General features: G+C 29.0%; 2 protein-coding genes across 2 annotated transcripts; both read left to right on the top strand.

Annotated features, from left to right (window-relative positions):
• The first annotated feature begins 305 nt into the window (after window positions 1-305).
• On the top strand, window positions 306-4818 carry LOC135961121 (uncharacterized). The gene is made up of 7 exons (XM_065512617.1): window positions 306-333; window positions 408-493; window positions 573-697; window positions 1737-2401; window positions 2583-3298; window positions 3634-3718; window positions 4326-4818. Exons 1-7 carry the CDS (start codon window positions 306-308, stop codon window positions 4721-4723), a joined length of 2103 nt encoding a protein of 700 aa, XP_065368689.1. The 3' UTR covers window positions 4724-4818.
• Window positions 4819-9652: 4834 nt separating this feature from the next.
• Window positions 9653-14493, top strand: LOC135961120 (uncharacterized). Its single transcript, XM_065512616.1, has 7 exons — window positions 9653-9802; window positions 9873-9958; window positions 10025-10149; window positions 10838-11505; window positions 11738-12453; window positions 12839-12923; window positions 13954-14493. The coding sequence occupies exons 1-7, from the start codon at window positions 9772-9774 to the stop codon at window positions 14298-14300; spliced, it is 2058 nt and encodes a 685-aa protein (XP_065368688.1). The 5' UTR covers window positions 9653-9771; the 3' UTR covers window positions 14301-14493.
• The last annotated feature ends 653 nt before the right edge of the window (window positions 14494-15146 follow it).

The following is a 15146-nucleotide window of genomic DNA, read 5'->3' as shown; positions in this document are numbered from 1 at the left end:
TCTCCGGTCCCAATTAGTGGCTTAAACCGGGGAATTGGTGTATTTAATCAAATTAGAATATGTACGTTAAAACGTATTTCTAGACAAAAGTTGGCAACAGTGCTTATAGCGAGTATTTGCTCAAAAAATCAAAACACTTTCCAACACTGAACAGAGTAACCAATTCATTTCAAGTACTCAACAATCCAACTTGCCCGCTTAAATGTTTGAATTATTTTATTTGGAAATACATTAGGAATTTGACAAACTTTTTAGAGAAAAGCTCTATTAAAACTGAAAATATATTTATCAAGTTTCGATACATGATGAGTGACACATCAAGTGAATACGGTGGTAAGTTTACTAAAAACAATATGTATATTTTTTCCATTAGTTTTATAATTTAATAAAATTGTGATAAAAATTAGAGGCAGCATACAAGATTATTGGTGAGGAAGCCTACACCCTAGATAACATTATTATTAAGAATGTATACATGGACTTACCAAAAATTGTAAGTAAATAATAAAGGGGGACTCACTCACCTCCTCTATAACTGTTGAGGTATTATGTTATGTTTTATACATTTATAGGCCACCGAGAAAAATACTTTGAAATATTTTTCGGAGTTTGGTAAAATTTCGTCTTACCAATGGGTGGACGAGGATAAACTCAAACGCTGTTATATAAATTTTTGTGATGCTAAAGTTGCGGCCATGTAAGTACCTACATACTATAAAGTACAAATTAACTTTACAGGTTATTATACCCTACACCATGAGTGGTTTATAATAAGTTTGTGATAACGTTTGTACTTTTCACAAATTCCGCAAAAAAAACTATTTCCATAGGATAAGACCTCTTTCACTTTACACAATTTAGTTGCCCAACAACAAAACAACATGCAAACTATAGTTTATAAACTAAATTGCCTAATGTGAAAGGGGTCTAACATAGTGGCGATTAGTGAATGTTTCAGGGTCTAAAATCTATTATTTCGTGATCGCTTATATACTCCGATTTTTATGCTGTAATCGATTTTTGATAACGATTAATCGAAATAGAAATAAAATTCCGGGATTTTTAGTATTGTTTACGTTTTTTGCTTTCATTCAGCCTTATCATTTAAGGCGTAGTCGTTTTACGACAACGACAGTTTCGTACTAGATTAAAGAAATTATTCAATCTGCTTCATTAATCTAGTACGAAACTGTCGTTGTCGTAAAACCACTACGCCTTACATGATAAGGCTGATTAAAATTTGCAATATAGGTATAAAAAGGACCTCATTTTTTAATGAGAAATTTTTATAAAAAGTGCTACGGTTTATAAAATGAGCATCTCAACATAAAGGAGTTATATATAATACTCTTCCAAAATATGATTTTAATCCGTAATTATAACGTCATTTACTATAGTTCCCAAAAATGCAGGTCGATTATTAAAAAATCTATTATTGGGTTCGATTAATCGGCTGTAAAAATCGTAATGAAAATGGTTGATCGAAAATTCGAAAATCGATTATTAGCTTTTCATACCATTCACTAGTGACGATACGTAATTGTCAAAAACCTAAAGGGTACGTTCACATTGTTAAAATATTTGGCGGAAAAAGTGTAACCACTAACAAACTGATATTTCTCTTTATATTGAAATAATATTTATTTCAACAAACATGCTTTTAAGTTTAGAAAATATCACAAAACCTATAAGATAATTTTTTTTTTACAAACCATTTTTCCTTTCAACATTTATAGAGTTTTGGGCATCTATGTTTGTCAGAATAACGATGTAGAGGTGCTTGCTTGTGAGAGCTGGCAGCAACCAGATGGTGAACGACGCATTATTGAAATACTAACTGAACATGTTGGAACTGATTACAGACCTTCCAATGCAAAACCAGACCCTGAATCCCTAATTCTAACTTTAAACGATGATTGCCTAGAATGCATTTGTAAAAAATTACCCGCAGGCGATCAAATAAATTTTGCACTTACATGTCAACGTTTTAGTGGCATTTTGAGATTGCTAGCATGTGTTGAATATCGCCATTTAAATATAGATATTTTATCTTTGAAAAAGTTAACACTATTTCAAATTAAAATATTTCTTTTAATTGTGGGACCACAAGTTAAAGTTTTGATGGGATCACTGAATTTTGATGATGTCTTTGAACCTGCAGCTACCTCAAGAACCTTAAGATTATATGAGATGTTGGGAATATACTGCACAAATGTAGAAAATCTTCAAATTGAAACATTCGATATGGAAGCCAAAACATTTATGTTATTAACTGAAAAACTGCAATTTTTAAATGAATTGTGGTTAAATGATTATCTTTTAACTGATGTTACGATCAAATGTGTGGAATCTTTAACAAATGTCAAGAATTTATTTATTATGGATAATAAAAAATTGACTGGTGAGTGTAAAAGTAGTTATTAACTTAAATCTATAAAATTTTTATCCCCAAGGGGATAAACATAGTCAGATTTAAAAGTTTGTCAGTAAATTGTTGCCGTCTTCAAACTTTCAATATAAATTCTAATTATTTCTAACGAAAAACTGTAAATTTTAATGAAATTTCTCTTGTTTTCAATCAGGCAAGCATATTTACAATTTCTGTGGCGTGGAAAGATTATCCCTTAAGAATTGCAGAAACATTGAGCCATATCATTTTAAACAGATTTGTAAAAATCTTACAAATTTACGTTATCTTGATATAACCGGTTGTATTCTATTGAAAACAGACGATTTTGAACATATTTTAAAGCATTTATTACAATTGGAAATCGTTAAATTATCCACTACCCACGAAAATTATAACAGCATTGCACAATTGCCAAAACTGAAGCAATTAAGTATAACCGAATATATATTTGCAACTATCAGCGTAGATTTCTTGCAGAATTTAGCAAAACACCAGGCCCATCAATTGCAAGAGTTAATATTACATGGTACAAGTGTTGTGAATGTGGTAATGGCTTCATTTGTGTCTGAATTGAAAAACTTGAAAGTTTTTGTTTGCTGTAGCAGTGATACTCTGAACGATGAATGTTTAGCGAAACTTGCAAAGCTGACCGCATTGGAAGATGTTCATATTGATGGCAACGAATATATCAACAATACAGGATGCTTACAACTTATTAAAGGTTGTTTCAAACTTAAAAACCTTACCCTGAGAAACTGCGACCTTTTAAAACCTGATCTTATACCCAAGGCTCTTAAAATATTGCAAGAACAACGTTTAAGTGGCCAGCGCACTGATTGTGTACATATAATTCTCACGGCTAAACGTACGTTTCAAAGCATGATTGATGTAAGTATTAATTAATAAGATGTGTTAATTATAGTAAGAGATTAATACGCCTTATGTAATGGAAATCGATCGATTTGAAAGAGTTTAATGCAATTTGTACTACTTCGAGTACAAGTTCTTAACCAATGGCATATTATTTCCTTTTCAAATACAGCCCAGAAGACAAATATTAAATAATTTTGTCCACAAATTTATCAAATACGAATTATTTAACAACACTCAAAATTAGAGTAATAAAATCATCACCAGCTTTTAGGGTTTCAAAACGATTCATTTTCAAAATCGATTTCCATCACATACCAGATATTTATTTAAATATATGTATATTGTTTTAGGAATATCTAACAGAAGATTCTTTAGATGTGCTCAGAGTAACTATGAAGAAAGTTACCACTGGCATTTTCAATATTGGTGGTAAAAGTAAGTTGCTTTCTTTTTTTTCAAATTTATAATTAACGGTTGGGCAAATTTGAGGTGATGAAGTAAATTGACAAATTCAGTTTTATTTTAGTTTAGAAGGGTAGTGGGAAAACGTACACTTCCACTCTGAGACCTATGGGTCCATTGTGATTCAAAACAAAGTTAAGCAAATAATAATGTAAAGTAGAAAGATGGAAATTTAAAATGGCATATGATCTCTAGCACGTAAGCAGACGTCCGCTCTTTTCACAAAATTTGTAAGCACATTTTGCAATAAAAGCATCACATATCTTGTCAATGCCGAGGTAAGTGAAGTTGTTCAAATGGTCCAGCGGCGTTAAATCACAAGAACGAGGCGGCCAATTGACATCTCCAAATCGAGAAATTTCGCCACCGGGAAATCTGAAGATGATTTTGAGGCTATGAAATAAATTGACATTAAAACCCACTTTTTTTTTACAAAAATTCAGTTTTATTGTTAGAAATTTCTTGAAATTTCATCATTGATGAAATTTACTTTATAACCTCAAATTTGACCATTCTTTAAATCCTTCCTATATGTATTCACATTTAATAACATTTTATTTTCTACAATAAATCATTACAGTCTATATAAGAGAAAACTACCAGGATGATAATGTTAGTTTTGAAATTGTTGAACTTTCTGATAACAGTTCTGAAGAAGATCGCAGTATGACCGAAAGTTACCAAGATGATAATATTAGTATTGAAATTGATTCTGATGAGGATGACGAAGATGATGATTTGTCTGAAGAACATTTCTATGATGATGTCGACGAAGAAGATTGTGATAACAATTTTGAAGAAGATTGCAATGATGCTGTTGATGAAGAAGATTGTGATAATAAAATGTCGTTTTTGGCAGATTTCAATGATGCTGTTGATGAAGAAGTTTGTGAGGACATGTCGTTTTTGAAAGATTTCAATGAAGTTGTTGAAGAAGATTGTGATGACATGTCGTTTTTGGAAGAACATGATTTATAATAAAACATTCGTTGTTTAGGTATTTAAGTACATAATGAATACATTAAATGTATTGTTTTCATACATCAGTGAAGTTTTTTTGTTTGTTTTTAATAAAAAATAAGTTTTGTTTTTTTAATGAATTTTTTGTATCAAATAAATATTTTATGAAAAAAAAAATGAATTTTTAATGAAAAGCGGTACCACGGGGAGTCAACTAATATAAATTTCAGGTTAGTATTTAACAAGATAATCAGATATCACGGGTCTTCATATGTACTGACATTTTGGTAGTTGTGTATCTTATAATCAAGACCTGAAATACTTCAGTGTATTTTCTAACTTTTTCCTTTGTCTCGATTTTCTCGGAAACTTTGTTTAATGAAACGTTCAGTTTCTGTTCACTTGGCACTCCTTTCAGCATAATTATGTAAATAGAATCCTGGGGGGTTACTGCGTAACTCAATCCGAAAACGGAAATGTTCGAAAATGTGTGCTAAATACATTGCAATTCGAAACGATTTCCTTTCGAATCGAATTAGGGAGTAACCCCCCTGATATAAATTTAATAAAACCAAAAATATGCAAATTTCTTAAGTTCATATAATATTTGTCTTTATTTTTCAAATAGTTTTAAAATAACATTGAAAATAAACAAACGAATACGTATTAAATATTTTTTTGGAATACAGATTTCAAAACCTAATTCGTTGTTATTTATGAGGGGGATTAATTTGTTTATTAATATAATTATAGCAATAATTACAAGGTATTTTTATTTATTAATAAATAGTATAAGTTCATAATTGATTTTTGTAAGTTGAATAAAAAAATATTTAAATGTAATTAATTTATCATTAGGAATTAAGAAATTAAAATTTTTAAATTTTTTTTTTAGTGGGAGGGGGTATTTTATTTAAAGCTTGTGTGTTATTTTGTAATAGAATTAGTAATTTGAAATGTATTTTATGCACTAGAAAAAAGCTTAAAGAATGTATAAATCAAGGCGAATTTATATAAGGTGGAGTCAGTCACATATGATTTTGGTTCTAACAACTGTCAAAGCTTGTTTTTATATTTAAATATCTACATATTCTAAACTTATTAACAAAATATTTATTGTTTACATAAATAAGTAAAGCCGTCACTATTCAATTATCTACACTATATTAAGTTTAAATACTTATTTGTTTAATTTTTCATTTTGGTTTTTTGACATTTGTTAAGACCAATCGTTGTTTTTGTAGAACTGACACCATCTTTTTTTATGAATTCGCCTTGGTATCAGAGACCTGCGCCGAGCAATTTAATCGGCGGCGGCGGCTTAAATAAAAATCATCGGCGGCGACTCAAAATCGGCGGCCAGCCGGCTGAAAATACCAAACATGACTATTTGATTCATTTACGACAAATTTTAACTAAAATGTTAATTTTGTCATATGTACATGTAAATAATAGTTGCAAATCTATTAAAATGTCTTTAATATAAGTTTTCCAAATAAACAATTTAGACAAAAGTTATAAAGAATAATAAAATAAGACATTTTATTTAAAAAAATCATATTTTATTAAAAATGTTTTTTTATTATTGTGTTTAACAAAAAAAAAAAATAACATAAAACAATAACTTTTCAAAATTAATAATATTCAACAAGATAGATATAATTATACAAAACAATATAAAATGTATTTCAGTTTAAATGAAGAAAATAAATATAGACACAAAAAAGTATGAATTGAATTCAAAATATTTTGAAATAAATTTGAATTTTCATATAAAATAAATTAATTTAAATTTTTATGTTGTTAAAGGTATTTATAGACGGCAATACTGAGTATTAACACTTTTCAAATTTAAAATATTATTGAAATCATTCGGTATTTCAAAAAAACATTTATTGTTTACACGATAGTATTACAAATATTTTATTTATTTGTTGATTGATATTTTTCTGCAAACTTTATTTTTATTTTATATTTTCTTGACATTTTTGTTTGCCTTATTTGTATTTATAAATACACACCCGATACATAAGAAAATAAAAAGTTTTTGAAAAAAATCATTTGTATTTTATGAAAATCTAATACAAATTTTGTTTAGACCATGGCAGAACAAGCAAGGTACAATTATTAGAAAGTATGTTATCAATTATACATTCCCTATAACGTCAAACAAAATAAAATTAGAATAAAACAAAAGGAAATGTCTAAAACAAAAATAAATTTATTTGTGGTTTTTTAAACAAATTTTACTTTTTTTCGTGAAATATTTAATTGAAATTAAAATTTTTCCAAATAAATGTGTGTTGGTTTTAATATAACGTGCAAAATATCGCGAAAACAAAATAAAATGTGATGAGAGTAAATGCTTTATTTGACGTTGTAGGGGTAAATATTGAAAACTCTCCCTAATAATTGTACCTGGTTAATTCTGCCATGGTTTAGACGATGAAATTGTATTATGATATTTGAGTTTTTGACAAATATTAATACTCAGTATTGCCGTCTATAAATACATTAATTGAGATCAATGAATCCAGTTCATTTTATTTATGCTGAATCTATTTTCTAAGTAACAAAATGTATTAGTATACAACAAGGCAGATTCTTGGATATTAAAAAAAGGTCAAAATGTATTAGAAATAAATAAATATAAATATAAAAGTAAATAAATGAGAAAATTTTATATATCATAATACATATTATTATATTATAATTACGTAAATCGAGAGCATTTACAACAGTGATGGGATTTAAACATTTAGTGGATGTATAAATTGTGCCAAAATGGATTCAATAGTGCCAAAACTACTTTTCACAAAATAAACCGAATTTGGATCCCTTTTGACACAATTTTTTATACAATTTGTTAAAAAGTAGTATAAAGTAGAAAACATACAAAAATTGGATCATTCCAGTGATAAGGAAGATTAAAGAGACTTGAAAATATATTATTAAATTTTTTTTATTTTTTGTCTAAATAAACGTTTTAGATTGTTTCCAATATATTTTCTTCTTTTTCTTGATTTTCTGACGTTATGTATGGCTATATTAAACTATAACAAAAAAAAATCAAAGTTAATCCACGTTAGATTATTTTTAGATAAACAAATCTGATTACTAGGGGGCGGATTTATATGCAAATACATGTTTTTTCTCGAACGTCCAAATACAATGTAGACTAATTATCTATCCGAATCGCACATTTTACTGCAAAATGGCATCGATTTGTTAGTGCATATTTTTGCATATTTTATTGATAATGCATATTTTGTTATATTTTACTTCAAAATGCATATTTATATGCATATTATGCCAATTTTTAATAAAAATATAATTTTTTGTCGTTAATGGGTAATACATTGTTTCGACAAACATTTTTTTGTCGAATTTGTTATAGAAATAGCAGTAAATTTTATCGACTAACTTCTTTTGACATCGAGAAACTGGCATTAAGTTCTTCATTTCTCTATCAGTAATTGAAATTTATTATTTCAAAACATTTTTCTTCAAAAAAGTTTAATTTTAGTATCAAAAATTCATTAAATGTGTCGAAAACATTCATATTTGTTTTCATTGCACATTCGATTTATAAGAGATTTCGTTATCGAAAGATTTTGTAACTTCACCTGCACAGTAACCGCTCCTGACAGTCATTTCCAAGTAGTTCTACGATACTGTCGTAAACTAGTAATTTTGGATAACTGAGAGACAAATGCACTACACAATTAACGTTTAAAGTCCCTACACTATAGATTACATAACATGGCTTTACCAAGATATTACAATTAATATAAATATCCATCGTTTTTTAGATGAAAAGTTATGTTAAAAATAGTTCTAGAACTTTAATTGTTTAATTCCTAGTATAATTTAAAGAGTTCTAACTGCTGGCAACAGTGTTGTGTATTTTTAAGACATTTCGAAATCCATACTTAATTATTTTATGTTTCTGCACAAAAATATAAGTGCATATTTTTTTTAATTTTTAGGTCATATTTTTATTTTTTTAAGCATTTTTTAGGCGCATATTTTCCAATAATAAATGCATGAAAATCCGCCCCCTACTGATTACTATTTGGCATTTGATCTTCATGTCAAAACCCCGCCCTAATTGGAAAAATTTCCATTTTAAGTGAATTCCACTCAAATCGTCTTAAAATTAATTAGGTAATAACAACAAACTTTAACCAAAATTATGAATTCAAAAAGTACAACCTTTTTTGTATATTTTATGACAATCGGAGATTTTTACAGAATATCTAACATGTCTAACTATACAAAGCTTCGTTATTTTTAAAGTAAGAAACAAGTTGATCATTTTTAATATCCATTTCCGAAATTATTACTTAAAACTATTTTTATTTATATATGTACTATCAAGTGAGCCATTGTGACACTCAAAACGTAATAGTGCCAAAAATGGCACAATTGTGCCACAAATCCCATCACTGATTTACATTTTATTGTTTCAGTAGTAATTGTTACAATAAACGAAATGTTTCCAATAGGTTATATTCACTATGAATAATTTTGTGGATATAACAATAATCTTTTTTCATAAAAAATAATAAAAATTTAAATTAGAAGCAATATTTTTTTTTGGTATAAAACAAAAAATTATGCACGGCGGCTGCATTTAAGCCGACTGCACGCCGAAAATTGTTCGGCGGCGGCGGGTGTTGAATATCTTCGGCGGCTCAGCTCAGCCGGCTTGCAGCCGACACGGCGCAGGTCTCTGCTTGGTATACTTCGTGTCAAATTAGATAGTTGAGTTTTCTTTAACGTATTTTTACACAAACGAACAGTTGGCAATAGTGCTTTTAGCGAGTATTTGCCTAAAAAAAACAAAACACTTACCAACACTAAACAAAGTAACCGAATCATTGCAAGTACTCAACAATCCAAAACTTGAAACATGCCCGCCTAAATGTTTGAATTAATATTTTATTAGAAATTTGACAAACTTTTTGGATAAAAGCTAAATTCAAGGTGCATTTAATATTAATGTTAAATACGCCTTGGCTAAATTCTTTACGGAAAATACTATATTTTTCAAGTTTCGATACATGATGAGTGACACATCAAGTGAAAATGGTGGTAAGTTTACCAAAAACAACATATTTTTTCCATTAGTTTTATAATTTAATCAAATTGTGACTAAAATTAGACGCAACATACAAGATTATTGGTGATGAAGCCTATACCCATGATAACATTATTATTAAGAATGTATATATGGATTTACCAAAAATTGTAAGTAAATAATACCGGTGGATTCATTCAGCTCCTCTGTACATGTTATGTTTTATTCATTTATAGGCCTCCGAGAAAAATACTTTGAAACATTTTGGGGAGTTTGGTAAAGTTTCGTCTTACCGATGGGTGGAGGAGGGTAAACTCAAACGCTGTTATATAAATTTTTGTGATGCTAAAGTTGCGGCCATGTAAGTATCTACATACTATAAAGTACAAATTAGCTTTACAGCTTATACTCTACACCATGAATGGTTTATAATAGAGGTTGTCATAGAATCCAATCGTACGTTTTTAAAACTGACTGAAAACAATTGGATTCTATGACAAGCACAATAAGTTTGTCATTCCGTTTGTAATTTCTGCATTTTTTATTTGTGACCACACAAAGTATATTCTGGATCGTTATAAATAGCGGAATATATATAGACATGTTCGTCTGTTCATCTGTATGTTGAAATTAACTTTCTGTAGCCCCAAAATAAATTGCATACATGATGCATACATCAATATATCCACTACAGACCCGGGCTCGGTTATTATTTAAAATCGAGCCCACAAATGGGTGAGATAGGTATAAGGAAAAAACAAGGACAATCTATATAAATATATAAATGTCTTTGTAAGTTTGTTTGTTGGTTTGTTTATTTGTTTGAGCATCACGCCTAAACGTCTGAACCGATTTTATTGAAATTTGGAACGTAGATAGATCCTTACTGGGAAGCGTCGATAGGCTATATATTTTTTATTTTACTACGACAGGGGTAGCGAAGCGCACCGGGTCAAGCTAGTGGTATATATGATTCGGCACAACCGAATATAGGTAGTTCTTTTGTTTTTTTTTTTTTTACAAACTATTTTTTCTTTAAACATTTATAGAGTTTTAGACAGCTGCGGTCATGAATGTCAGAATAACCAGGTTGAGGTGCATGCTTGTGAGAGTTGGCAGCAACCAGATGGTGAACGACGCATTATTCAAATACTAACTGAACATACTGGAACTGATAACATACGTTCCAATGCAAAACCAGACCATGAAGCTCTAATTTTAACTTTAAACGATGATTGCCTAGAATGCATTTGTAAAAAATTACCCGCAGGCGATCAAATAAATTTTGCACTTACATGTCAACGTTTTAGTGGCATTTTGAGATTGCTAGCAAGTGTTGAATACCGCCTTTTAAGCACAGATATTTTTTCTTTGAAAAAGTTAACACAATTTCAAATTAAAATATTTCTTTTAATTGTGGGACCACAAGTAAAAATTTTGTTGGCATTACTGCATTTTGATGGTTTCAATACATCTCCTAGTACAGAAACCTTAGGATTAATAGAGAAGTTGGGATCATACTGCACAAATGTAGAGAATCTTCAAATTGAAACATTCGATATGGAAGCCCAAACATTTATGTTATTAACTGAAAAGATGCAATTTTTAAAGGAATTATGGTTATGTCATACTTATATCACTGATGTTACGATAAAATGTGTGGAATCTTTAACAAGTGTAAAGAATTTATATATTATAGAAAATGGAAAATTGACTGGTGAGTGTAAAAGTAGTTATTGACATAAATCTATAAAATGTTGATCCCAATCATGGGGATAAACATAACTGTAACATTGTTTTCCAGCATTTTGCAGATTTGCAAGTTTGTCAGCAAGTTTCAATATAAATTCTAATTATTTTTAAATAAAAATTTGAAATCTGATAACTGATCACATATTTTTAATAATTTTAGCATAAATTTTAATGAAATTTCTCTTTTTTTCAAACAGGCAAGCATATTTACAATTTCTGCGGCGTGGAAAGGTTATCACTTAAGGGTTGTACAAATATTGCGCCATGTAATTTTAAACAAATTTGTAAAAATCTTACAAATTTACGTTATCTCGATATAACCGGTTGTAATCTATTGAAAACAGACGATTTTGAACATATTTTAAAGCATTTATTACAATTGGAAATCGTTAAATTATCTACTACTTGGGCAAATTATAACAGCATTGCACAATTGCCCAAACTAAAGCAATTAACTATAACCGAATCTAGTTTAGCTTCTATCAGCGTAGATTTCTTGCAGAATTTAGCAAAACACCAGGCTCATCAATTGCAAGAGTTAATATTAGAGGATACAAGTGTTGTGAATGTGGCAATGGCTTCATTGGTGTCTGAATTGAAAAACTTAAAAGTTCTTGTTTGCTGTAGCAGTGATAATCTCATCGATGAATGTTTGGCGAAACTTGCGAAGCTGACCGCATTGGAAGATGTTTATATTGAAGACAGCGAATACATCACCAATACAGGATGCTTACAACTTATTAAAGGTTGTCACAAACTTAAAAACCTTAACCTGAGAAACTGTGACCTTTTAAAACCTGATCTTATACCCAAGGCTCTTAAAATATTGCAAGAACAACGTTTAAGTGGCCTGCGCACTGATTGTGTACATATAATTATCACGGCCAAACGTACGTTTCAAATGATGATTGATGTAAGTATAAAAAAAATGTTATTAAAAACAGTATAGTCTATGATCAATGCAGCTTGTCTAATTTAATAAATTACCTATAGTATAGTAATGGAAATCGATCGGTTTCAGAACCATCGATTTGAAAGAGTGTAATTAAATTGGTTCTATTTCAAATATCTATGTATTTCCAACCAAACTACAGCCTAGAATGCAAATGTCACATAATTTAGTCCATAAATGTGACAAAACCTTATGGAAAAGTATCAAATTAGAATTTTTTAATAACACTCTAAATGACGGTAATAAAATCATCATTACGATTTCAAAACGATTCGTTTTCAAAATCGATTTCCATCACATAACAGATATAATATTCATTTAAATATATGTATTTATATTGTTTTAGGAATATCTAACAGAAGATTCTTTAGATGTGCTCAAAGTAACTTTGAAGAAAGTTACCACAGGCATTTTCAATATTGGTGGTGAAAGTAAGTTGCTTTCTTTTTTTCAAATTTATAATTAACGGTTGAGCTAATTTGAGATGATGAAGTAAATTGAAAAATTCAGTATAGTTTAGAAGGGTAATGGGCAAAAGTACACTTCCCTTCAATACAAAGTTATGTAAAACTAAAGTTTTAGAAATAGGAGATTGAAATCAATGAAATAAAAATGAACTAACAATTCCTGGAATATGAATGTAATGTAGTACTTATTTTTGTAAGCAGATTTTCCATTACAAGCTTCAGTTATCATGTCAATGCCGAGATAAGTGAAATGGTACCGCAGCAAATAGTCCAGTGGCGGCCAATTGACATCTCCTAATCGAGAAAGATGATTTTGAGGTTATGAAATAAATTGTTTTTAAACCCCACTTTTTTTTGCACAAATTCAGTTTTAGTGCTGCCAATGTAAAGTAGAAATATTGGGATTAATAATGGCATATGCTGACAACATTTTTATGCACATTTTGAAAAAATAATTCCCTTATCTTATCAAGGACGAGTCGAATTTCATCAACATCATCAGTTGTTTGTGATTTGTTCTCGTAAACCCGGTATTTTAAATAGCCATAGGGACAATAGTCCAGCGGCATTAAATCACAATAACGAGGCAGGCAATAAACATCGACAAATTGTCCATCTTTTCACAAAATTTTTAAGCACATTTTGCAAAAATGCTTCGCTTTTCTCGTCAATTCGAAGCCGAATTTCAACTTTTATCGTGCAACAACTAAATTGGTTGGACAGTGGTGCCGGCTTGCTGAAACAAAACATCGTTGATGCCAATATTAGTAAATTGAGTCCACAAAGAAAAATCAGTTATCATATGAGTCATACCATTAAAATGTCCCAAGTTTGTTCTAAATAAATGACAAACAATGACAACTCAGTACTTGAAATTTCATCATTTGACAGCCAATATACTTTATAACCTCAAATTTGACCATCCTTCAAATCCTTTCTATATTATATTCACATTTAATAACAATATTTTATTTTCTACAATAAATCATCACAGTCTATATAAGAGAAAGCTACCAGGACGATAATGTTAGTTTTGAAATTGTTGAAGTTAGTGATAACAGTTCTGAAGAAGATTTCAATATGACAGAAAGTTACCAAGATGATAATATTAGTATTGAAACTGATTCTGATGATGATGACGAAGATGATGATGATTGGTCTGAAGAACATTTCTATGATGATAACGACGAAGAAGATTGTGATGACAATTTTGAAGAAGATTGCAATGATGCTGTTGATGAAGAAGAATGTGATAATAATATGCCGGTTTTGGCAGATTTAAATGACGCTGTTGAAGAAGATTGTGATGACATGTCGTTTTTGGAAGAACATGATTTATAATTCAAGCATTTATAATAAAACATTAGTTTTTAAATACCTTAAAGTATTACAATTAATACATTAAATGTATAGTTTTCATACATCAGTGAAGTTTTTTTTGTTTGTTTTTAATAAAAAATAAGTTTTGTTTTTTTTAATGAATTTTTTGTACCTTATGTTTAACACCAAATATATATTTAATGAAAAAAGAAAATTGATACTAGACACCGATTGTTTTTAATGAAAAGGAGTATATAGCGGGACCACGGGGAGTCATCTAAGGTTAGTATTTAACCAGATAATCAGATATCACTAAAACTTCATATAAACTCATAATTTCCTAATTATGTATCGCTTAATCAAGACTGAATTACCTCAATGTATTCTGCAACTTTTTCGTTTGTTTTTCATTTGTTTGAAACGTTCCGTTTCTGTTCACTTGGCACTCCTTTCAGCATAACTATGTAAATAGAATCCTGATATAAATTTAATAAAACCAAAAATATGCAAATTTCTTAAGTTCATATAATATTTGTCTTTATTTTTCAAATAGTTTTAAAATAACATTGAAAATAAACAAACAAATACGTATTAAATATTTTTTTTTTTTGGAATACAGATTTCAAAACCTAATTCGTTGTTACTTATAAGGAGGGGGATTAATTTGTTTATTAATATAATTATAGCAATAATTACAATACGTTTTTTGTTTATTAATAAATAGTATAAGTTCATAATTGATTTTTGTAAATTGAATAAAATGTTTAAATGTAATTTAACATTAGGAATTAAGAAAATTTTAGGGAAATTTTAGTTAAAGCTTGTGTGTTATATTTTGTAATAGAATTAATTGGAAATTTTGTGTTT

The sequence above is a fragment of the Calliphora vicina genome, chromosome 5, assembly GCF_958450345.1.
Source record: "Calliphora vicina chromosome 5, idCalVici1.1, whole genome shotgun sequence".
Classification (NCBI taxonomy): Eukaryota; Metazoa; Arthropoda; class Insecta; order Diptera; family Calliphoridae; genus Calliphora; species Calliphora vicina.
The sequence above is the reverse complement of the archived record's forward strand: the minus strand, read 5'-3'. Positions and strand labels throughout refer to the sequence as shown.